The 26,741-nt window shown below is 38.6% G+C and overlaps 2 protein-coding genes across 6 annotated transcripts in view; both read left to right on the top strand.

Annotated features, from left to right (window-relative positions):
• The first annotated feature begins 1,782 nt into the window (after nt 1-1,782).
• ttc19 (tetratricopeptide repeat domain 19) lies at nt 1,783-16,953 on the top strand. Of its 2 annotated transcripts, none has more exons than XM_046852779.1 (10): nt 1,783-2,069; nt 2,784-2,869; nt 5,488-5,598; nt 6,031-6,069; nt 6,169-6,225; nt 6,415-6,476; nt 7,431-7,525; nt 11,362-11,519; nt 14,997-15,159; nt 16,380-16,953. In XM_046852779.1, exons 1-10 carry the CDS (start codon nt 1,811-1,813, stop codon nt 16,544-16,546), a joined length of 1,197 nt encoding a protein of 398 aa, XP_046708735.1. In that variant the 5' UTR covers nt 1,783-1,810; the 3' UTR covers nt 16,547-16,953. The 2 variants fall into 2 exon arrangements, with proteins under 2 accessions (XP_046708735.1, XP_046708736.1); XM_046852780.1 differs by having other exon boundaries at nt 11,365-11,519.
• Nucleotides 16,954-22,650: 5,697 nt separating this feature from the next.
• slc4a2a (solute carrier family 4 member 2a) overlaps nt 22,651-26,741 on the top strand; it is a 34,883-nt gene continuing 30,792 nt past the window's right edge. For 3 of the 4 annotated variants that reach the window (XM_046851251.1, XM_046851254.1, XM_046851252.1), the window contains exon 1: nt 25,004-25,458. The gene's annotated coding sequence lies outside the window, so the exon portion shown is untranslated. Of the gene's footprint in view, nt 22,868-25,003; nt 25,459-26,741 lie in introns of those variants that run through there. The other variant, XM_046851253.1, reaches the window with a different exon arrangement.

Here is a 26,741-nt window from a genome sequence, read left to right on the forward strand (position 1 = left end):
AGCCTAATATCTATCTAACACATCCAGTGCATGATAAGGAATTTCTGGAATTTCATATTCTGAGAATAGACTGAGAAACCTTTTGTTTCCTGAAGACACTTTCACAATAGGAAGGCAGCTGTTGATTTGCATCAGGCTGTTGTAGTATGTAACATCAGTTAAATACAACTGGACTTGCAAAGAAAACCTGCCAGAATGCTCTATGAGAATTACAGATTGTAATATTGTAATTATAGCCAAAACTATGTTCATTTTTATAGATTGAAACTATCACTCAGTGTAGTCAAATGTTTTTGGACACCCAACTAGTAAAATCCATATGGAATCCTCCAACATGTTTCCAAAATGTTAGAACCTGTTCCAGCATGATAGTGTTCTATGCACAAAGCAAGGTCCACAAATACATGGTTTTTCAAGGGAGGAGTGGAAGAACTTGAGTGGTCTGTACAGAGTCTTTGACATCAACTGCACCAAACTACTTCAATTGTAGAGGAACTGCGATATGCATCCTCTACCAGCATCAGCACCCGACCCTACTAAAGCTTGTGTGGCTAAATTATCTAAAATATAAAATATAATAAATGGCTCCCTTGTGGTGGTCATAGCTTAGTGGTTAAGGCATTGGACTTTATGTAGATCTGGAGGTCATAAGTTGAAATCCCAACCAGATCCAGCTGCCACTCTGGATCAGGGTGTCTGAGGAAGGTTCCTTTCTGATCACCACCATGAAAAGTATATATGAGGTACTATAATCAACCTGACAGCTCAGACCAGTCTGCTCATTCCCTTCCAACCTCTCTCACAACAAACTGATTCAAAACAGCAGAGCTTTCAAATACTCAATGTGTCTGGAGACTGGTGTGTGTGTGTGTGTGTGTGTGTGTGTGTGTGTGTGTGTGAAAACCCTAGCAGATCAGCAATTTCTGGCAACAAATTCAGGATGAACCACATGTGGGTCTGATGGTCAGGTGTCCACTGAATTTCAGCTACACTATATTAAAAGTTTGTAAGTATAAGTATAGTAAATGCTTTTTGAGCATCACATTCCACATTTAGTGTTAATTTGTTCTTATAATCCCTCTTTTACTAGATTTGGGATTGTGCTTGTGGACATTCATGTTCATCAGCCACAAGAGTGTAGATACTGATTTAGTATTGAGGAGGCCTGAGGTGCAGTCCAAAGGTGTTAAGTAGAGTTCAGAGCTCTATAGCAGGCCACTCAAGATCTTCCACACCAAACCATGTAAAGCATATCTTCATGTAGCTGGCTTTGTGCACAGGGGCATTGTCATGCTGGAACTGGTTCGGGTTTCCAAGTTCTAGTAAACGCAAAATTTTATTATACTGCATTCAGTGACATCCGATACAACTGTGTGCCTTTAGTTTTGTGGTAACGGTTTGTAGAAGAATCACATATGGCAGGAAAGGTCAGGTGTCCCAATGTCCATATGTCCATATAGTGTTTATACAACTTTACTTGATACCAGGGTTGCCATCTCTCTGCAGAAATTAAAACGACTTAAAACAAATCTATTTGGAAAAGAAAAAGGTTAGCTTTCTTCTGGCTGTTATATCTTTGAGTTGGAAACAAGTTCACTTATTTCTATAACTCCTGCATCATTTAGTACAGCCATTATTTGGCCCATAATTCCTCTGCATTTGTTGATTTGCAGTATTTTAACCACTCTGGCAACCCCAATCCTCTTTAAGGGGTAAGAGGAGCGTATCAATCGACAGAGCCAATCAGCGAGCGCTGTCTGTTTTCCGTATCACGTGGCAACGTACGTCATGACGCAGTCGAAAAGAAAACATGGCGCTGCCCTCCAGCTGTCGTCTCTTCGTGGAGCAAGGACTTTGTATGAGACGGGCGGTGAGGCAGGCAGTGAGGACGGTCTGGGAATCAGGTTTCGGCGGGTGTAAGTCGCACCAGGTGACCCGGCAGCTCTCATTCACCCCGGTTCCGCGCGACTTCCGGCGTCGGGGGCCGTTGAGCAGAACAGCGCCCTACTGTCATGAGGAGGGTGGAAGTGAAAACACCGGTTCCGGGGTTGCAGTGTGGAGTGCACTGGGTAAGTGTAGCATCTCAACCGTTGGGTCCTGGTCCTGCACCTGCACCTCCTCACACCCTGCATGTCCATGTCCATGTCCATGTCCATGTCCATGTCCATGTCCATGTCCATGTCCATGTCCATGTCCATATGTCCATGATCTATCCTGAGCCATGCTCTGTAGCTTTGCTCTATAGTGCTTCAATGTGGGTTTTAAGTTTGGACATTGGACCTCTTTGAGTATTTAAAGCCTCTGGCATGGAGAAGCTGATGTTGGATCTATGATGATCCCAAATGTTGAGCTATTTTATGAGTTGCTCAGTAGCTCCTGGTTCCATAACCTCAAATGGAGACTGTAGAAAGAACATTACTTATAATCTTACATTCCAGTGATCATGTTAGTTCTCACTCTCCAGTGTTTTGTATTGTTTTAAAGATTTATAATCACACTCTTAATGTCACCCAAATAAGGATGGGGTCCCCTTTGAGTCTGGTTCCTCTCAAGGTTTCTTCTTTATATGATCTAAGGGAGTTTTTCCTTGTCACAGTCTCCATGGCTGCTCTTCAGGGATAAATACACATTGCATATGGACTTCTAAAGACTTTCAGTGTATCTGTTTTTTTCCCCAGTTTGGAATGCTCATCTTTTTCTCTTAGTGCTTTCACTCACATCTTTTTATAGTACCTGCTGTATTACAAGTGTCTCGATCATTGTGACATTTGCTCTGTCGGCAGCCTTCTCACTGTTTGGCAGTAAAGATGAAAGAACCGAGGCCCAGAAGATGGAGGACGAGATCATTCTCCTGTTAAAGAAAGCAAAGGTAAACTGACAACACCATAATAATAATACGAGTCACACGGTAATCACAAAGTTAAGGGCTTTCAATCTGTAACCAGGACCAAACGACTAAACCACATCTGTCCAGGTGCTCAATAGCTGCATCTTATCTTGCACTATTCTAGATTACATTATCAGACTCTGTTTAACAGTCTGCGTCATGCATGGCACGTTTATCTGTCCAATTTAATGAACAATGGATAACAAGAAGGATAGAGTAAACGTGTGCATTAGTGAAATAACTCATTCAGAGATGTACTTCCTAACATGCAGTGCGTTTGAGCAGCTGGTAGGGGGAGATGAGGGCATCGTTTCAGGGATGAAACGTAGAAATGCTGCCAAATCAAAATCAGCCAGTTATCATAGAAATCTGAAATTACCCATCATGGTTAGATTAGAGCTCAGCCACTCTCCAAGTACTCTCAGAATTCTATGCTAGAACATTCCCACATCACATGCAAATAAGTATCCTCTTCTCCCTTACATTCTTCTCCCTTACCAGCGTCAATTATTTACATCTATCCCCATCCTGTAGAGTCTAGATCTTCTTCTTCTTTCGGCTTCTCCCATTAGGGGTCGCCACAGCGGATCATCCGTCTCCATACCACCCTGTCCTCTACATCTGCCTCTTTCACACCAACTTCCTGCATGTCTTCCTTCACCACGTCCATGAACCTCCTCCTTGGTCTTCCTCTTTTCCTCCTTCCTGGTGTTTCCATCCTCAGCATTCTTCTACCGATATACCCCATGTCCCCTTCTCTGCACATGTCCAAACCATCTCAATCTCTCCCCCCTCACCTTGTCACCAAAACGTCCCACATGCGCTGTCCCTCTAATAAACTCATTTCTAATCCTGTCCATCGTCGTCACTCCCAACGAAAACCTCAACATCTTCAGCTCTGCTGCCTCCAGCTCCACCTCCTGTCTTTTTCTCACTGCCACTGTCTCTAAACCATACAACATCGCAGGTCTCACCACAGTCCTATAAACTTTCTCTTTCACTCTTGTAGATATTCTTCTATCACAAATCACTTCTGTAGAGTCTAGGTGGTGCATAATAATATCTATGTACTATTTAGTAATGAATAAATCTCCCCTAGCTTCTTCTAAAATTCGATTAGATAGTATATCCAGCCAGTCATGAATATTAATCCCCAAATTCTTCTGCCATATTGTTTTGATCAAGCATTCATTTGTAACATACAGAGGCAGTCTGAGCTTCACGTGGTAACTTAAGATAAACATGCACGGGGTCATCACTTGAATTTGCATTTGAAAATCATGAATTTGTTCTTGACACAGTGTCTGATCTGCGGATACTTGCAAACATTTTCTTGGCCCATTATTATACTTTTTTACCAACTGAGAATATGACAAAAATATTTCATTCTCATATAAGGCACTAATTACAGTTACCCCTTTAATTTTAATTCAGGGTCTTTTTTCTTTCCCATAAAAAATCCTTGATCATTTTATTACATATCTATGATCGACGATTTATGATCAAAATCTTGATGTCACACAAATGAGGATGGGTTCCCTTTTTGAGTCTGTTTTCTCTCAAGGTTTCTTCCTCATAACATCTAAGGGAGTTTTTCCTTGCCACAGTCACCACGGCTGCTCATCAGGGATAAATACACACCATTCACCTTAACTGTTGATTTCTGTAAAGCTGCTTTGAGACAATGTCTGTTGTGAAAAGCACTATAGAAATAAACTTGACTTGACGACTTGATATCCAGAAGATAGAGTCTGGGATGCTCACAGATATCATCATGGATATACACTTCACAGCTCCAGTTGATCACATTTGTTCACAACAAGTGGGTCATAATTCAACACCATTACATCATCCAAATTTTGACTTGGCTTAACCCCAAGATACTTCATACCTTCTGGAATCCATTTGAAGCCAAATTGAGTCACTGTATGGGAATGAAAAGTTCTAGACACTGGAATAGCCTCAGATTTCTCCCAATGAATATTGTATCCTGACACGTTAGTATATAACTGAATAATTCTCATTAATGGAGGTAAAGTTTTAAGAGGGTCATAAAATAAAAAATAAAAAATTGTCTGTGTTTAGCATTAACTTGTGTTCCATCCCCTCCTCCACAAGTTAATTTATGTCAATAATGCGATTAATCACGATTCAATATTTGAATCAATTAATAACACATACACACACACACACACACACACACACACCTCAAGTATGAAGCTACATTTGTAGATATGGTGGCTTTCAGCAGCTGCTGTTGCCCTGTTTATTTGTGTTTTGTTATTTTAAAAATAATGCGTTTGTCTCTCAATGTTTGGTGCTTAATTTCAAGACCTTAATTTTCCCTTTTTCTCATCGTTAGCCACTTATCCATTATCACCATTACTTTTCTTTCCTCCTCCACCGAAGAAAGGTTTGAGGGATGTTTATTTCACAATGATGTTAATAATTAGCTGAAACTGTTATTAGCTGGATGTCTGTTTTACACGAAATTGGGAAATCTGTAATAATAATTTTTTTAAGACATAATTTAAGTAAAAACCACTCAATAGAATATTTTTTTAATTTTTATTATTTTATTATTATTATTATTTTAACAGTACAACATGATGCTCGGGGAGCTGGATGCAGCGAACGGCTTCTTACATAAAGCAATTCGACTCGCCCATCAGAGTCACAACAACGACGCCATCATCTACACCTACAGCCTGGTAACACACATTACCTTACATTCTGAAATTTGTCTAACGTGTAGTCAGAATGTACCAGGATTCACTGCCCTGCTTCACTGACAGACTGAGGAAGGCGTTCCTTCTCTATGCCGGGCGGCTTTTAATTCTACTCGAAGGGGGGGCTTTAGTGCGGACTTTCCTCACGGTTTCCTCACTCCAAAACGCTTTGAGTCGCACACTGAGTTTTTGCACAGACACTTACCTTTAAAATTTTAGTATTTTGTAGTTTTTATCGCATGCATTATTGCCTATGTTTGTAGATATTGCTGGAAGCTGTAAATTTTCCATTGGGTTGAATAAAGTGTCGTCTGTCTGTCTGTCTGTCTGTCTATCTGTCTATCTGTCTATCTATCTATCTATCTATCTATCTATCTATCTATCTATCTATCTATCTATCTATCATCTGAACAGATGGCTAACTTGGCGTTTGTCCAAGGTGAGCTGGACAGTGTGAGTAAAAGTGACTTTTCCTTCTCTACATACTGTAAACCTTTTGACCTCCTGCGAGTAGTAGGTGTGTAACCCCTGTTCTCTTGTTGTCCTGTGTAGGCTGAGAAACTATTCAAAGCTGCAATGAGTTTCATGCTGTCTGGAGGAACACCACAGGTCAGACTCTGCTTTCTTAAAATGTATTTGATTGACTAATTCCTGTGGCTATTCATTTTCTTTTTTTAGGATGTTTATGTAAGTTTTCATTGAACTGATTAAACTTCTTTTGGCTTTCCCTATTAAGTGATTGTCCTTAATCTTTGTCATCTACGTGTAAATAAATGTATATGGCTTTGTTTTAAACAGGACGACAATGCAGTCATTGAAATGTCCCTGAAGTTGGCCAGCATCTACGCCACTCAAAACAAGTGAGAGTTTATATTGTGCAGTCTGATCTATTGTTATTAATGTTTAAAGAGCTAGCGCATCTATTCCATGTACCACAAATATAGATTTCAAACACACATATACACGTGTGTGTGTGTGTGTGTGTTCAGATCAATTGATTGATTTGTAATGCGTTAAAAATGACCTCTAACATCCAAACAGAAACACTGTAACATGCATATTATATTACTATTATACATATTAATCTGATTTAGGTCCCCTGGTGGTCCAGTGGTTAGGATGCGGCGCTCTCACCGCTGCGACCCGGGTTCGATCCCCGGTCAGGGAACCATCCCCAGCCACTCTCAGTGCCGGTCCCAAGCCCGGATAAATTGGGGAGGGTTGCGTTAGGAAGGGCATCCAGCGTAAAACATGTGCCAAATCAAACGAGCGGAGGATCCGCTGTGGCGACCCCTAACGGGAGAAGCCGAAAGAAAGTTTATACATATTAATCTGATTTAATTATAAACTGCGACTGAAAAAACTGCGGAAAATCATCATAGGCGGACATGTATTATTTTTATATTTTTATTTAAATAAATCACCTTTCAGACCGCAAAACTCAGTAAAAATGTAATTTAAAACACATTAAATCATTTTGTGGCTGGGAACTAAATAATACATGCCCTGGTGCTGGGTCGTGGCCTGGTGGGTTTGGACCCCTTTTCAAATTCGTTCATTATGTTGTGAATTCTGGATTTTTTTTTTTTTTTTTTACAGTGGTCAAATTGAAAGAGGTCACTTTTGTATTTTAATCAGTCATTTGCTGTTAGTATGAGTGGAATACTAGTAGTTCAAGGCATGCTGTTATGTAAGGGGATGATAAAGGGGTAATGTTTGGAGTGGTAATCTATCGCATCACCATGTCCAATTTCTGTAACAGAACATATGTAGTCTGTTGTGTAACATTTAGCTTCACTGGTGTTTTTTCACAGGCATGAATTGGCAGAGCATGGCTTCCAGTTTTGCACTGAGTCACTGGAGGCTAAGCTTGAAAAGCAGAAGGATCTACCACCAGATGCTATATCAGGTATCGCATGCTTTATTACAGGACTGGGCAAAAAAAAATCTTCACTATGTGAATAATGTAAAATTATGAAATGAGATTTTTCTATGTGATAAGTGGTGTACAGTAACGAAGTAAATGTAATTTGTTACTGTACTTAAGTTGTTTCTTCGCGTACTTTCACTAACATTTCAAAGTCTAATATTATACTTTTTACTCTACATTTTGCAAAATCAGTCGTTCCTTTTTATTAAAACGTGATCAGTGTAGGTTTGTGCTCGTTTGCATGGTCGCGTCCATTATTATGTCATGTCATGGGGGAATGAATGTGGTCGAGACTCGGAATGTTCACCCACCGTCTGGAGAAGTTCCCTCACTCATCCACTCAGAAAGGTTGGGTGACGTTACATCAGCCTTCAGGGTTTCCACTGGGAGAACTGACAAGACCTGTAATGATGTCATATCAGTAAGGAGAACTTATGGAATTTATGGATGACAAATAAGGTCTTAAACCCTCAGGAGCCCAATTCAGGAAAAAAGAGGAACTAAATAGGGGTGAAACGTGCAAAAGATAAAGGTGTGTATGCAGCTCTATCACTGATCTTGTTATGAGGATAGTAAAAGCTAATGCATTTAATGGAATAGGCTGATATCACTAAAGTTATGATATGTTTCCTGCTGTGCTGCATAACATTATAACATTATAATTGTTTTTTGCTTATTGTTCCAAACATCAAATGGGAAACCCATGCCATCCTGCCCTGCTTTTATTAGAGTGAATTTTCTCTGGTCTGTAGATTGTGAGATTGAAATCTTGGGTCTGACCTTTGGGGTGAATTTCCTCCCACTCCCAGTAAGACTGGCAATTTAAAAAAATAGTACATTTTTTGGAAACGGCCTTATAACCCTTCCCAGCAATAATTGAGTCTCTAAGATCAATGCTGATGTATTTCCTCTTTAGCATTTTGTTAACACACCTAAATCAACACACACACACGCGCACACACACACACACACACACACACACACACACACACACATTTGGATTCTTAGTTTTGTCTTTTTGTAAATAATAAATAATGACAGATGAACAAACAAACTGTATAATATGGCAAGTGGTGTTCATCTGCGGTTGTAGTGACTTCATTTTAAGACCTGGTAAGGTTTTAACACCCTGATATGTATTTCTAATAATAAAGGTAGAGGTAATTTTAGAGTTTTTTTTGTTTCATAATATATAATCACAATATCTGGTGTTGTCTTGTTAATGTCTATACAAAGTAACTGCATACTTTCATTTCTGGTATGCATGACTGACATACTTGCATACAAAGGACTGTTTTCTGGTCAGTGTCTAATTTCTTTCTACCTAAATTACTTTCAAATGGCAGAAGTAAAGCGTTAGGTACAAGTTCCTCGTCTGGGTTGGATTGTTGTGGGGAGTTTCTGTCTTAGTCATGCGCCTTTATGCTTGTGTTGGTTTTGTTACGGTTTTTCTCAGTTGCTTCCGAGCATTTTTTTGAACGATCCTTGATATTTGCAAAGCTATAAGTGCATTTCTGAAAACAATTTGTTAAAAACAGCACAACATTATAGAGTTTTTGCAAAAGCCTGTACTTTTCTCAAAATCCTTAGTTCATCTCTCGAAAGTCCTTTGTCATTGTTCACAAACGAGATCGTCAAAATGTTTAGTCGTGTTGTCGGGTATGAACGCACACGATTTCAGTATTTCCTGAGGTAAACTACGGTTTATATTACAATGATTGAAAATGCAAAAGCCTGAATTTCTTCTGTATGTTATATATGAATTTCAACAGCCCAAATTGACACATTACTGTACGTGAGATAATGATTTGCCAGACACTTTTCACACATGATTCACACTTTTACTGTACTGTACTAGTGTTTGTTTGTTTATCCGTTTTCAGAAATTGTAATTCTGTGTTTTGCTCCGTCGCCAATCGAAACTTCAGGAGATTCTAGAGTACTGGTTGATCATCGGTCGAGCTCGATGCCGTAGACTCGCCTCCATTAGTGACGTTCAAGATTCATCTGCACAATCCATCAATTCAAGACACATTTACAATAAACAAGTTTGAGAAATTTAAGCTCGAAAGATTTGTGACAACTGGTTTGGGAACCGATTCCGAGATGTTTCGGGGGGGTTAAGACTATTCAGGGGGGACAAACATGAAATAATGTAGGAAACAGACAATTGTACACAATCGATTAAACGAATATTCAAAGAAGATTTGCTTATACGATGTGCATGACTTGGAGGTTGAAGTTGATTTCTGATCTGAGAAATTCTCTTAAGCAACTGAGGGAAAACTGTAAGGCAATCCATTGCTGGCAATGTTCATACTTAAATTAGTGATGTTAACAAGCTGCAAAGAGTGGCTTCTCTTACCTTGATATTGTAGACCATATAGGAAGATATCTATTCTTCTACATTATGTATCCTTCTGGTACAGAAAGTCTCCTCTTTTGTAGATTTATATAATCTGTAAGGCAAGTCAAGTGGGGTTTTGTCATTTCTGCCATTTATATCACCGTTGCGGCCCGGGTTCGATCCCCAGTCAGGGAACCAACCCCAGCCACTCTTAGTGCTGGTCCCAAGCCCGGATAAATGGGGAGGGTTGCGTTAGGAAGGGCATCCAGTGTAAAAACGTGCCAAATCAAACATGCGGATGAACCGCTGTGGCGACCCCTGATGGGAGAAGCCGAAAGAAAGTTTATATACAGTATACATTAAAATGATAAAGGATACAGAACCAACACAACTAACTAGGACACAGCATAAAGTGTGCATGTGCAAACACTGAGACAGTAAAACAGTGCTGCATCAACGAGTACTTTAAATGTGTGCTAGTGCAAATACATTGGCCTAATAATAATAATAATAATAACAATAATAATAATATACGTTACTTTTAAGCATTTCTAGTAGAACGTTATTTGTGATAAAGGTATTTATTTTATTTTGTGTGTTAGCCTACGGCCTTTGTATTGAGGAGTCTGATGGCTTGTGGAAATAATCTGTTAACATGTATGGATGTGAGGGCATGAAAGCTTCGGTACCTTTTTTCCAGACAGCACCGGGGTGACGAGTGTGTAAGCGGGGTGACGAGTGTGTGATCAGCCAGAATGACGTGACATTTTGTGTAATGCCCCGCTAGTCTAAAGGGCTTCACCAGTGTTACCGAATGGAAATACACTTTACTTGCCGCATGATTCATTGTCAACGTCAACGATGACTGATCTGGTTATTTGAGGTGAAACCGCTGTGGTAAAGATGTGAGAATACTACAGGAAGGTGACAACATTTTGGTTAAACAGGTGTTTTAGAAACGGTTGTCACAGTTTGGTTTGAACTGCTGTTTTTCACACCTCCTTCTGGCTCCAAAGGGTGCAAACAAAGAAAAACGGTTGCTGGAATCAAATGTAGTCCATTAGCTACTGTATGTGTGGTGTGCTTCTTTGGACAGCTCATGTAGGTAGTAAATAATGGAGATGTACTGCTTCCAGTTGAGTGTAAATTCATGTCTGTTGCATCACAGACTCGCATAAAGCCAACGATACAGAGCAAGCAGTTTAGTGTAAGAATGTGTTGTAGGCAAACACCTAATTATAGCTGCTTTAGTGTAAAACCAAGATGGAAAATAAATCTCCAGAACATTCCAATAGTATGAGAATCATTCCTTCATTGTTTTATGCAAAATGGTTGCTTCATTTCCTTCCTTGAACTTATCTGTATGTCTTTCAGTAATACACCTGGTGCATTTGGTTATGTGATTGCTTAATTGCCGTGATTAAATGTCTGAAATTCTCCTCACACGCCATTTTGTCTTTGGTCCTAGCAGAGGAGGAAAGGAAGGACACGCGGCTGCTGCTCGGCCTTAGCCTAGATGCCCGAGCTCGATATCTGGCATCGTCCCGGCGCCTGATAGGAGCATGCAGGGATTACCGCCAAGCGCTGCAGATCTGCCAGGAGGAGCAAGGAGAAGCCCATCCTCAGGTACAATTAGTTATCTTGCCCTTTACAGCAACTTAAAGCACAGGTCAAAGCAAGCATGATGGCAAATTATCTGCCAGTCCGTGACCAGGTTTAGTCAAATACACCTTTTCAGTTTTACTGAATCTGGAGCTCATTTTATCCACCTCAGCCAATGTCATCTGGTCACGTCTTCTACCATGTTGCTCGAATTGTATTAGCAGGGTTGAGTTCATTGCTACAGTATCCTGACTGGTTCTGTAGTTCATTTACAGCAATTACTGGAATTTGAACTCTCAACCTTCGAATGCCTTAATCACTCCCTGCATATGGTTGGTGGGTGACGCTAACAAATAATTCGGCTTTGTTAATAACTAGAAGTCGACTGATAGTGGATTTTACCGATAGCTGGTTTGGATCGAACTTGCCGATAACCGATTAATCAACTGCTAGTTTTTAAAATGGATACTGGATAAAAAAAAATTTTAATTAAAAAAACAAACATAACACTCCATGGAAAATAGTGCTGGACTTTATTACAAAACCAAAAATACAAAATTTGTGAATTTATTCATTAAGAAATATCATTAATAAATATTTTGCTCTCCGTGCAGCACGTAGTCTCACATGTAAAAACAAATGGCACGTGGCAACAGTGATTCGCCTCTAGAGGTCGCTCTCGTAATGACAGCAGACTGGAAGCCGGAAAAACTATCGGTTTTAGATTTCTGCCGATAGTTCCATCAATCAACTCTCAGTGCCTCAAACTATTAATAACTAAGGGAATTTTTTTTGTTGGAAAGCCAACCTTTATCTAATACAGATATGAGTAAAATATTTTTTAAATACAATAAAAAAAGATGTCTCTGCTATTGTTCAGAGGGCTGTGGGGGTGGACTCCCGAGCCACAGGATGCCAGTGCTGTTATAAATCACTTCACTTTCTTTTACTTGCCCATTTCCAAGCAAACACATGAGCACCTAGGCACAAAAGAGTCTAAGCATGAGCTCTGTCTTGGTTCTTGGTCAAAAATGTTCTTCCTTTGTACGTATATCTTTCTCTTGGAGTTTTTTCTGTTTCCTTTTGTTTCCAAAAACATGCCGGTAGATGGATTGGTGACTCTGATTTGCCTGTAGGTATGAATAAATTGGTTAATAAAACTAATCATTTAACAAAGGACACGAAAGGATTGTCGTGTTTCATTAGCTGCATATTTTCAAAATATGCCACCACACTAGACTTTCGAACTGTACTTGAAGCTGTGATCAGAACTTGCAGTAAAAGACCCAGATATTTTTGCATCTTTTTAAAGGTATTATTTTAAATAAATAAAAACAAGGTCAAAGATTTGATCAACATCTGGAACAGTAGTTTGCCTTAATCTTAAAGGAACAGTCAGGCTTAGTGGCAAAACCTTGCTTTCATTATAATAATAGCTGAGAAACACTGCAAATACAATTAAGAACTACTCAGAGTAGAAGTCTGACAGGCCATTTACAGTATTAAATCCAACCCCTACCTGTACTTAACTAAAGCTGTGTGGGAAAAGCAGCCAAATGTTTCATGGACCATAGGTCAATTTACCTCAGCACAGTCTCAGGTAGGCTTCACACTGTATATACATTAAATATAGAAGAGATTTGCATTATAATTATTCATAGTAATAACCATTTTCATAACTGTCATTTATCTTTCTAAATAATAATCCACCACCATTATTTATGTCATCTAAGGGCCTCATTCATCAAACTTGGAACAAGATGTGTGTAAATATTTGTCAAACCGAACTACATGTTTACGCTGGATTTACAAAAGCTTAGTCAACGCTGAGCTTCTTTATTTTTGTGTGGTAATAAATACGTCACCAAATAAATGAATGGAAAGCACAAGGTGGCTACTAAAGGGACAAAAAAGAATGAAACTGATGCAGAAAGAATTTTTTTTAATCATGTTTACAAGAATAATAATAAAAAATATGTCCAACAATTAAAAAGGTGTGAAATTAAAGGGGGTTGTTATTAATCAACGGGTTTTTTTTTTGATACCTGGGGACTCGTAAGGCAGCTTTCATCCTTAAAATATCAGATGCCTCCTGAGGGCATCACGCACCAACTCTTCCAGTAATAATCATTCTGCCACTCGGACCACCTCAGATTTAGGCTACTGTCCTCACAGACCAAATATTCTCCTTTAAACCAGTTATATTTTATCCTAAATAAACGACTAGCCTCATTTTTATTTATTTACAAATCTTTTGTATTTGTGTACAATTTTCTTGATGGTATTTTGGTCTGTATGTTCTGTATTGTAGTTGATTATTAGTTCATTTGAACTTGACAGTCATCTGTATATAAAATTGCAGGAATTTATCTACAAATTTTACGATTTAAAGCATTGCATAAGTTACTGTGTAAATGTGCACACACTGCGTAACAAGAGTAGGATTCTAATGGTTTTCTTTTTCCTGATTTTACAAAAATTTTCATAAATACCTAGAAGGTTTTGTGTGTAAACACTCATGAATGATACGCACATACGTCTGATCTGATCCAGTCTGATAAATGTGGCTCACAACGACCATGCCTGAGACAAAATTGTTAATTAACAGCTATAATGCAGAACTGAGTTTGGTTCGTGCTGTAATTTTCTTTCGTATTAATTTTTTAAATCACTACTAATGCTCTGGCCTGAACTTTTGGAATTATTGTATCGAATACAAACAAATAAGAAAAAATAATTTTTTTCTTGTTCACCCTTATCATAATGTAGGTTTGGTCAGTTTTCTTCATTTCAACAGCAAAGTGTGTGTAAGATACTATAGAATTAGCTGTGCTTTATGGTCAATATGACGTCGCCTCACTCTGGTAAAAGTTAAAGTATTGACTACACTTTTTTACTCAAGTTAAAGAAATGTGGTAATGGACTTGAGTAAAAAGGTGCCATTACTACTACCTGATTGTGTCACACTGGTAACTGAACCTCACATCATATTAATATATAGATATATAAAAGAACTTAAAATGTTGTTACCACCATATAGAACACAAGCAGAGAAAAGATGATGATCAGGTGATCAGGAATATCTCTGTTCTCGGTCATGTTCACATCGTTGACTCATCCATGTTAACCTCATACTTCTCGTTGCCTTCTGCCTTCTGCGGTTAGCTTTGTAAACTAGCCTACGTCTGAGGTGTGTGAGAACCAGGAAATGATACACCAGTGGTGGATCAAAAAAGCAGCGCAATTTCAAGAAATAGGTTGATGAGCTGAAAACTGCGCGCCATGAAAAGAAAAAATATTGATCATGTCACCGAATAGATTTAAACTAAAATAACGAGTCTGGTTTGAAAATGTAAAAAGTAGGAAGAACAGATATTTGTGTAAAAAAATACCATAGTAAAGTACTGATACCAGTAAAAATCTACTTAAGTACAATAAGAATGTATGTGTACTTCATTACTTCCCACCTCTGACTGTCACCTCAATGTGTCTCTGGTACAGACGTTGGTCTTGATGAGTGATTTGGCCACAATGTTGGACCTACAAGGGAAGCACGATGAAGCTCTGGCTCAGGTCAGGAAGGCTGTAGAACTGGGCCAGGCATTTGGCAACCCTGAGCAACATGTGCTGCTGGGAAACATGGCAGGCATTTTAATGCACAAAGGTAAGAGATGATTTCTCTTTCTGGTACATAATTTAAAGATCTTATTAAAGTTGTTTATTAGTGTAGCACAGACGAAATAAGTGAATTACTTTGGGTTCATTAAACACAAATATAACAATGACAAGTCCTGTACAAATGTTTTATGCCGTACTTCTGGCTTTTAGTTTTCACTTCAAATGCAAATTGAGTATCAACCAAATGCTCGGGTGATGTTATTGTTTAAATGGCAGTCGTGATCACTTATATACCTTTGCTCAGAGAGGGTCCTTGACACCGTTCTGCTGTTTCCGTGCTTAAATTGATTAAAGACTATTCATTTGGTATTCTACACACGCTTCTTAAATGAAAGATCAAGTCCAAATGAAAGGAAAACAACTTTAAAAACACAACCCATCAAATGCTTTTTGAGGCCAAATATTTTCTTTATTAATGCATGGCACCAATTATTTTTTTGGTTTTTTTTTTTTGGTTTCAAAATTGGAAAGGCTTTTTGTCACATTTGTCTACCGGTAGTCCTCTACTTACGATGGAGATACATTACGACGACTCCATTGTAAGCCAAAAATATCACATCGAAGACGTGCCATGACTGTAACAGACTTTCCTGCTTCATGCCGATTTCTAATTACGCTGCTGCCTGTACCTGTGAAATGTTACGATTTTTCGATCGTAAAAATATTTAAGTCAAACCATCGTAACTCAGGACCATCTGTACTTATGTGACTGTGATATTTCAGGGTCTTTCCTTTCTTTCTTTTGGAGAGTGGGTTACTGAACGGAAGGTCGAGGGGGGATTTCACTGTGCTGTAACGTATACGTGACAAATAAAGGATTTTCAATCTTTCCTTTTCTCTCTCTATCTCTCCCCCAAGTTATCACATCTGGTTTTTGCTTTGTCACTGTATGGACCTTTGCATAATGTGGAAATAATTTTTGATTGGAAGCTACAAACTGTACAACTTGAAATGTAGTCTTTATGTATACCGGTTATTACAATGAACAAAAACGACTGTAACAGTTAATAAAGTGTATGTAGCTACATAGACGACATTACATTTGTTCAAATTCTGTTTATGCATGAACGCTAAGAGTGGATGGAAATAATTGCCTGAAATAGTGGTTCATGCAGATTATAAACCGTAGCTTTTATAGCATTGGTTTAGCCGAGTTTGTATGAATAGATAATTTCTAAAACCTTATGACGTGTCGTGTCCTCTCAGGTGAGTTCGAGGAATCTGCAAAGCTCTTCAAGGAGGCTTTGGCCCTGGCGCAGGCGGTCGGAGATGCAGAAGCTGTCGAGCAGTGTGAGGAAGGATTGAAGGAGCTGAGCAGGAGGAGAGGGGAAAAAACACACACTACGGACAAGGAGTCATCAGTCAAGCAGTGACTACACAATAAACACTCCAACTGTGGAAGTATAAACTCCTTAAAAGGAAGCGCATTCGTGTGATCCTTCATCATCGTCGTCGTAATCATGGCGATCGCGTCAAAGCACATACTGTAGTGAATTTTCCACTGGGTTCTTATTGGTGATGAGTTCAAGCTCTGTGGTGTTAATTTAAGAATGAAGCTGTTTGTTTGTTTGCAGTTCCTCTGGAAAATCTCATACGGGAGAGACAGTGACTCAGAAAGTGCTGATTGAGAGGATGTAAGAATGTCACATCTGGAAAAATGATGGGTGATTTTATTTATTGTCTTGTACAGCGTGTGTCTTCGTCTTGTGCATTATTTAGTAAACGTGTATTTTACCGGCTAAAGACCTGGACATCTTCTGAACATTAAAATCCAATCTGACTCTGTGGCCTTTTTTTTTTTTTTTTTTTTTTTGCAACAGTTAACTATTGGTTTCTTCTTTTACCCTTTAACCACAGTTTACTTTCACTCCTTCTACAATAATAAAACATTTAAGCTTAAACCCACGGCTGGATGATGGGCCTCGTTTGACCCGATTGACTGTCACTGTGTTGTAGTAACAAAGTTAAATGTTTAACTCGCACTTTTCTCAGAAATAACGGAACAGCTCAATGCTTTGTGTGGCTTTTTGGGGTCAAATAGAAATCTCTCACTGTTGTGGTCATAATTCTTCCTCTTCTACTATTATTATTATTGCGACTTGATAAATTCGAATTCCGAATCTCCAGCAAAAACAAGGCCTGCCATTACAATCTAGCGTTGTTAGTGTAGCGATGGTTTTGTTTACCAGGAGAAAAACGTTTAGCTTCTTTTCTCATTTACTTATTTTCATTGTCATACAAAGTCCAGAGAAATCCAATGCAGGAGTAGTGAAGAGAGTGTAGCGATGGTCGTTCATCAACGATTCCTTTTTTGAACAAGGCTTTAATGTAACTCTCTAATGTGACTGAGTCGTTTACCTCTTGACTCTTCTAGTCTGAGTCGTTTGACCTTGTGTCACGTGACTCCCTATGAGGGTGATTTTCAAAGGAACGAAATGAACGATTTTGAAAGATCCAAGTTCTTTGATCCGATCGTCCCATCACCACTTTGCAAATATAGGAGTTGGAGCGAAGATTCGGCTGAATGGCGAGCTAAAATATGATTAATCCCGATCGCATGAGACGATCCCATGAAAACCGTGCGATTTTTATTTATTTATTTATTTAATTGCATTAAAGCGCCGCTGCATCACTTTGTAGGACGAGATGTATTTCTTCCTATGGCACTGTCGAACAGCTTTTGTCTGTAATGTAGACTCGAGTTGAAACGATCAGACGTGTCAATGAAAGTCAAAGTGGACATTTCAATGTAATGTCTTGCTTAAGCACAGAAACGCTGGCGAGGGAAACGTGTACAGCCGGTTACTTTCTGTTTACGTGTTTAAAAGTCTTTATTGGGGGGTGAGAACGATCAATTACATGACCTTTATTGCTTATTAGGCTCAGCTTCCAGATAAAGAGTTAAAAATCAGTAGGCTCGGGTTAACTGTTAGCTCCGTTCTTCGTCATTGCCCGCACCGTTCGGAAAGGTCCTGACCCTTCACTAATTGCGCTCGGACACATTTTCAGTACTCTGCCATTTTTCAGGCAAAATCTCAGAGAACATGTTCTACATCACTGGTTCCCAGTGTGGGGTAAGGAGTCATCGAGGGGTCAGTAAAGCAGAAACATAGCCACAGAGTCAGATTTTTGGAGTTTGCTACATTTCTGTGTACACAAATGAACATTATGGAAGCGATCTGTTAATGAACGTATTGTTGTAATGGGTTTATTCCAAACATCCAGTTCAAAAAATAAATAAAAAATAATTCTAATAATTAAAAGTTACACCACTGGCAAAATGGCTCCAACATATTCAGTTTATTCAAGTATTCATATTCAAGTTCCCATATAAACAGCTCTATTAAAAAAAAAAAAACAAGTGAAAAATGACTTGATTAGCCTAATAGATTGCAACAATTTAAAATGTCCTGAAGGCAAGTATATTCAGAACAATGTAGTGAACCCTCTTCTTTGTCATTGGCTCATGTACACGAACCGGTACAAGCCAATAGATCAATTTAATTGTGTGACGATGTGTGTGCTTTATCCCTCCTCGTTCCCCTGAGAAACGTTGCTTCAGAGCTACGTTTGTATCCAGATGCAAGCAGTAAGCCTCTCTTTATGAGATCCTTAATCGGGGCTTTGAGCTCTGTTGATCTGCAGCACAGGTTCCCATCACCCTCTTTACCTCACACGGACGTAACAAGGACCACACCGAGGTACCGTGCGTATCTCAGCGTATCGTATTAACGTCAGCAGAACATCAATTATGGGCTTACAGGAGCCACTCTTTTGTCTACCACTCTTGACACGGAGGGTTGGTTTGTTTCGATTCCCACTATCTGAATTAGTTTACTGCGGGTCGTTGTTTGGCTTTGACGCCGAAATAACTTTCCGTGGGCATGTTCCTTTTTCTCTGGTGGACATTCGAGACGGATGTAATTACTAAAGCCAAACCGCCGTGTGGAGGTCAGGAAATGAAGATTCCTACCGATGCCAAAACCTTTGTTAATTCTCCTCTCTGCTGTGGTTTTATAACAGTTCAACGTATTCTTCATTTCCACAAAGCACCGCCTTTAGAGATGTCCAAGCATACACACACACACTCACACAGCCACTTCTTTCTTTCCCCCGATGCTCTCTGTAGGCCTTGTACAAGTTCTTACAGAAACGTCAGAATCTGGAGCTCCACATCCTCGCTGTTTTCTTGTAGGAATGTTGTAGTTACTGTATAGTAATACAAATACAAATACAAAAATATGTTTAGGTGAGACATAGTGCCAGTTGTTCCTTCAATATTTCAATGCTTTTCTCAGGATGCATGCAACCTAGAGCCCCTAAATCAAACTGAATAATAAAGTGTGAAATTTCTGGTGTAGCTAGTTGACATTCGAATTTGCATACATATTTTAATTAAGCCAACCTGCGTGTAGCAAAAGTGACATAAATCCCACATGAATCTCAGAATAAATACAGTTGCTCATAAAAGACATCATGCAGACCAGGGCATTATCGGAACAAATCCAGTTTGCCGATACTAAAGCAAGAAACCCAATGAACACAACTCAACAAGTCTCCTTTCACTGTAGCCACAGCTGCACCATCTACATAGGTCATCTCTAGCAGAAGCTTCGATATTGACCTCATAAAATGATTCTGTTTTTTTGGGGTTTTTTTCCTTTTCTCATGCATTACGGTTTTCCTAGGAAGGCAAATTGTGTTTTTGTGCAGATCAAAATAGAAAGAATAAAGCAAAAGTTTAAACGGTTCATGAAAAAGCTTAACAGATTTGAACTATTTCTACTGATCTTTCTTTAGAATGTCAAGCTTTTCTTGAAATGTGTGTTGTAGATGTCCTTTTAAGTATATCTGTGACCCAATCAATTTCTTCCCCCCTGTCATTGTGGAATTTATTTGAATGTATTTGAGCTCGTGCAGTTTGCTGCAGATGCGGTTTGCGAGCTCTGACTAGAGCGCTCAAACCAATGGTTAAAGGAACAGCCTCAAACCTTTAACCATGGTAACATCATTTGACGAGAGAAAAGCTATGAAATGAAGAGAATAGACTATTGGGAATAATTTAAAATATTTTAAAATGTAAGTTAATGATTCTGATTTATGCCAGCAGAGTGTAAAAGAGTGATCATATTTATTAACAATTATTTCATAAAAAAAAACCCTCTCTTAACTACTGAATTAAATTTGCAATAGGATTGTCAAGTTTTGAGTATTTATTTTGTAATCATATTGTGCAACTAATAGCAATGGCTTATCTCTTACATAACAAGTTCCTGTGCATTTAGTTTACTTCCACTTTCAGTCGAGTACAATTTCGTTTAACACATTCTCTATACTTTTAATTTGGTATTAAATTTCGATGTATTTTTTTCCCCTGTGAAACTATTGTAGCTTATCGCTAATACACTGTCATGTGATTGCAAAACATTCAATACAGGGTCAATACTGGGTCCTCATAGTCAAACACTATATGGACTAAAAGTAGTGGGACACCTGACTTTTTCAGCCATATGCTACCCATACTGTTACCACAAAACCGAAAGCACACATTTGTATTGAATTTTCCTTTTACTTGCACTACAAGACTCAAACCTGCTCCAACATAACAATGTCCATGTGTACAAAGCCAGCTCAATGGGTTGTAGAGGAAGATCTTGAGTGGCCTACTAATAGAGCTTTGACAACCTCAACCCTTTTGAACATATTTGGGATGAATTGGAATGCTGACTGCACCCCAGGCATCTACTACACATCAGTACCTGACTTCATTAACACCCTTGTGGATGATTGAGCCCAAATCTCCGCAACCACACTCCAAAATCTAGTTGAACATCTTCCCAGAAGAGTGGTGGTTATTATAACAGCATAAATTGAAGGGGGTGTTCAAAAAGCACATATGGTGAGGCCTCCACAGTCTTTTGTTTATATTGTGTATATCATGGTGCCCACTTTCACAACCATGGCTTTAAGGTTCTGTAAAAGGAAGCCTAAGAGGTTAATTCCAAGCACTGCCAGAAAACCTTTGGGTGTTTAAGCAAAGGCCTCAGCTAGGATTGTATTCAGCCTCACTTGTAAGTCTAAGGAGCCTCTACCGTTAACAAAAAAATGTTGTGGTCTTGAATCCTGAGCATTACCCCCAAAAAAAGAGTGCCCTGGAAAACTTTAGCTGTACGCCTATAGACACAAACAGCATTCATGAAAATCTTTGAAGTAAACCTGTAAGTGGGGTGAATATAAATCCGCTGTAGTCTAAAGGTGGGCTTATAGAGAGCTGTGATAAGTTGAAACATCTTAATAGTTAATAATTAAAAAAAAAAACGTGGGGATCCTTAAAAAAAGCTGCATCATGCATAATATTTGTCCTGAAATGAGCCAAAAAACACACCTATAATTAAATGTGTGGTTGAAAAGAAGCGTAAACATTTGCTGCGTGCTGAATTGGCATACGTCCCGCCATTAACGAAAATAAAGCAGCTTTCTTTCGTTCTGTAGCTTTCGAAAATGTAATACTATGAACCTTTCCCATGTGTGACGGTGTGCTTTTCCCAGCCTGCACTACTTCTGACACACTGTTTACTGTGACACAGTAACCATTCAGCGACAATGCTTTTCCAACACAGGTTAATTATTGGATTTATTTGAGGATCATTTTTTATTTGTGGAATGATTATCAAATCATTTTAATTAATGAGAGTAAAACACAGTGGCGATTCCCACAGTTCATATGCTGATTTTCAGCATATAGACATAAATACCAGAAACATATGATAAATACACTAAAAAAAAAAATGTCTATCACTTTGAATGTTCAAGGTCATTAGTATTTGAGAAATTAGAGAAACATTAAAGCGACACAATCACACTAAAAATATCACAAGGTGAATGTTGAAATTTCTATTAATGCGCAATCCTGTAATGTACAGTAATCCAGAATGGACATTTTAGTCCGTTTTTGATATTGTTGTTGAAGTGAAGTTGAATATAAAAGGATAATTTCACAGTACAGGGACACATGAAGATGAAAAAGAAGGATCACAATGGGAGGAAAAGGTTTTGGGGGTTAAAATAACAGCACGTTTATGCTACATAAGCAGGGCTTCTACAAACTCATGCTGTCTTTTTTATGCTTTTTTTGCTGATTTTTATTTTAATGAACAACAAAAAAAACCCAAGCAGTTTTGTAAGGACGTCATGTGACCGACACACACACACACACACACACACACACACACACACACACACACACACACACACACATCAGGATATGACTTAGTGTGTAACCAGGCGTGCACAGATCCACAATGACATAATAGATTGTGAAATTAAAGGCTAATCTGTTTGCTGCCAAACTTTTGCAATGTGACTTCGCTGTTGTTGTTGCTCCCTTAGCCTTTCTCCTCATTCCCTGGGGATTTAAAAGCTGACCAATTAACGCACGTAGACAAAGCACAGTATGAACACACACACACACACACAAGCCGTGCTTCTCTTTATAAAGTGTCCCCTGGTCAAGGCCCCAACAGCTCTTCTAAGAGCACCCTGTAGAAACACACCAGCACCTGATTCCAACTCCTGGTTCTTCTCCAACAAAGTCTGCTCTCTTCAAGGACCTGACTTTTTCCCTCAGGAAATCTCACACTGTGCACTGCCTCATACATTGAAAAGCCGGATTCATCCAGGATGGCCTAAGCAAGGTAAGATTGAATGGAATGTGACAAAGGAGCTATTTTTTGTTGCTAGGTTGGTACCATTAAAGGTAGATCTTTTGTGCCTTTACTATAAATCTTTCAATCGGTAACATGACTTTTAAAGCTGGGCATCGTGTCTGCGTTTCGTGGTAGAGTCCGTACTCAAAATACAAAACACCTCCCTAACTGTATAATTTGGTGCTTTTTTTTTGTCTAAGTGAATAATAAAATCCCCAAGAGCAATTCTTGGACTTTTTGAGAATTTTGTCTTATCTTTTGGCAACTCACTCCTGCTCTGTGGGGAAGTAGAGCTACTGTATCTTGTTTCAGTAATGAGTCACTGCTATGTCTAAAACTGTGCACAAGCGTCACATGCGATATGTTACCTCTATATGCTTTTTAAGCATACATGAGGTATGTGCTGTACAGACCTATGAAAATATTAAACTTTATATCATTGATCAGGAAATAAGCAACCACATACAATTTGTATTTGTATTGTATTGGCTCGAAAAAACATTATAATGGTCCCTCATAGTCTCTATTGGTAATCTGTTGCATGTTTTTGCTGGCATGTCATGTTTACTGGATACCATTAAGGAGCAAAAGAACAACATTTGTCAAATTGTAGATCATATGATGGTATCTATTAGACACCAGTAAAGACCAATAGGGACTATTACACATCCAGATTCCAGTTCTACAATGGTTTCTTTAGTATAATGATTATGATTTACTGGAAAGTATTCAGGAATGGTTTAATGGTTATCAGCTGATGGTGTATAATGGTATTTTAGTGGAAACCATTACAATTTCTGTGACGGTTTCTATTGTTTCTTTCTTCAGCATGGAAGAATGAACCAGAAAGATGAACAATGAGAAAATAACCAGATAATGAATCATCTTTTAAGGAACAAAAAAAACTAAAAGATATTTTCAAAAGTTTGTGTACCTGGACATATTTTATTTTAAAAAAGGACAGAATAAGTACATTTTCTTGTTTAATGGGGAAATTATTGCACAGGAGAGATCTTGGGAGTGCATTTGTTAAATTCTTAAACATTCTGACAAAAGATTTATTTTGAAGACAATTAAAAGCTTGATATTTTTTGCACTTTTGAGCCATTTGTTGCTCTTCAGGAAATCATTCACAAGAAAAAAGCACTAGAAATTCAGTGTTAAGTGTTTAAAGTGTGAAGGTCTTGAACCAGAGGTGTAAAGAGAACCTGAAAATCATGAGTAAAAGTATAGGTACCTTACTGAAAAATTTACTCCATTACAAGTCACCAAATCAAATACGACTTGAGTAAAAGTCTTGTAGCATCTGATTTGAACAGAACTTGAGTATTTTCCTCATACTGAACGCAGGCTCAAAGATGCACTAATCCTCAACACCAAGACACGTGTTAATGAAAAGAGAAATTTGATTCGTGAGGGTATATTTCCTAAAATAGAAATAGAAAATTGTACACCTCAACACTGCATTAACCAACATCGACATTACCGCCTCTTCAACGTGCCAGAATAAAACAAAGATTAAACAAAAAGACAAGAAATCCAATCAATGATCTCCAATTAATGAAGAAAATGACTATGAAAACACAAAGTATTCAATGGACAAACAAGTCAAGTAAATCATTTCACATTAACGTAAAAACAAATATCCATAGCTGACTGACTGACTGAAAAAATTGAATTGTTAACAGTCAGTTCGAATATTGTAAAGTCAAATGTACATATATTAAATCATAAATGTAGTTTTTATGTTAAAAAGTTAAGTATTTTGCTTATATCATTGATACTCAGTAAAACTAAAAAGTAGCTAAACAAAAATACAGTATATTGGAAGTAATACATACAATGTAATGGCACTTGGGGGGATTAGAAATAGTATAGTATTGAATATTTTTTAATTTATAACCAACAAAATCTCCATCCAAACGATTTTGCACTTTATATTTTTTGCTAGAAATGATTGTTGTTGTTTGAGAGACTTTTGCCTCAAGCAGGTGTAAATTAGGATGCTGTTTTAAGCATAGCCTGAAAGCTGAACAATAAAATTGTTAATTAAAGAACTTTATATGATTGATTTTGGTCTATAAATGTAAAGGACATGGAGTGAGGTTGTTGTTGTGGGTTCACACAGGGTTGGGAGTGAGCTTGCTGTTGTGTACAGCCTCCTTCAGGCGCTCATTCAGTCTGCCGGTTCACCCCACCGGCTCGGAGCTACACAGGAAATACGAGACAGTTTGTGTGTTTTGATGGCGGTTCTCAGAATATTTGGATGGTTTGTACCGGTTTTTTAGTCCAACGCTAATAAATCGGGTTTGTAATGATGCGGATTAGCTGAATCCTCCACCCGAATCCAGCCCGGATTCAGCTCCACGTGTTGCCTGTGTAGCAGCCACGAGCCACGTTTACTTTTCTTCCTCCATTCGTTCATTTTCTTGGCTCGATCTCAATTTTTTGGGGGTGGAGGAGAAAAACCAAGCCCTTTTTTTTAGTTTCCTAGAAGAAATTCAGGTTTGTGTGTTGGAACAAAAAAGACTGGAGTTACAACATCACACACGGATCCAGACAGCTGTTTTGTTTTCACGGTCAGTATGGGATGTCTGATGTTTGTGATTGTAGCAACGAATGGTGTGTGTGTGTGTGTGTGTGTGTGTGTGTGTGTGAGATGGGGTGGTAGTGTTTCATTGTTGCTTTTTGGATCATAAATTAGTGCTGTAGCTATAGCAGTAACAATGCTGATGATCCCTGTGGTTTAGGAAGTGTGTGTGTGTGTGTAAGGCACACTATATGTAGAGCACATTGTATGTTCAAAAAAAGTACACACAATGTCCATGCAGAAGATATCTAAATGTCTTATCTAGCCACTGAAAGTTGTACCAGAGTCTATGAAGAAGTAGGAAATGTAAATAAATGACGTTCCCCTGTTAAACCCCCAAAAATCCCTGGTAGTAGGAGCAGATTTGTCATTAGTTCTCCTGAATCATAGATTTGTGACGGAAATAAACCTTGACTTTATTCTCAGCCTCGGGAGTTTGAGTCAGACTTCTGGTCTTCACCTTGTGTAGATATTCAGCAGAAATGTTCCAAAAATAAAGAGGAGCGAATATAGATAGTGTTTATAGAGTATTGCGATACATGATGATATTAGGTGTTACAAGGACGAATGATTGAGAACAATGAAAAAAGAGTTTCTTTCATAAAGGGGTTCCCCTGCTCTCCGCATGCTCGCCACTTCCTGTTCTATTGTCCTGTGAGATCTTGTCAGGCCAGCAGTGAGCCAATTGAATTCAAGATCGAGACCAGAGATTAGTTAATGTCATTTAGATCTTCGCTGACCTAAAGTGGGCTTGTGCACAATGGAGCCGTATGTGCAATCTCTGCATCTGCAACATCAGCGGGAGGTCAGTTCTCAGAACTCAAATATAGTTCATCCTACTGTATTTCAGTTTCTCGCTGAGGTTGAGAGAACTTTTGTGCTGGTAGTACGTGTCTTTTACCTGGGAATGTGTAGGTGTTGTAGCTTTAATTAGTTTTTAGAGTAAGGTTTTAAAGTTACATCAGTGATCTGTATGTTGGTGTCGGATCGGTATCCCTTTACACATCCAGTGCATGATTTTGTTGCTGTTACATCTTACCTGGTCCTGGTCATTCATTCATCAATCCATCCATTTTCCTACAAAGCCATCCATCCATCCATCCATCCATCCATCCATGCATGCATGCATCTAGCGATTCATCTACCTGTCTTATCAGTCTTGTCCCTCCACCCATCCATCCATCCGTCCATTCATACATCCATCAATCCAGCCATTCGTCCATCCATCTGTCTGATCATTTTCATCAAGTAATCCAGTTTTGTAATGCTACC

The sequence above is a fragment of the Silurus meridionalis genome, chromosome 6 (genome assembly GCF_014805685.1).
Source record: "Silurus meridionalis isolate SWU-2019-XX chromosome 6, ASM1480568v1, whole genome shotgun sequence".
NCBI classification, from domain to species: Eukaryota; Metazoa; Chordata; class Actinopteri; order Siluriformes; family Siluridae; genus Silurus; species Silurus meridionalis.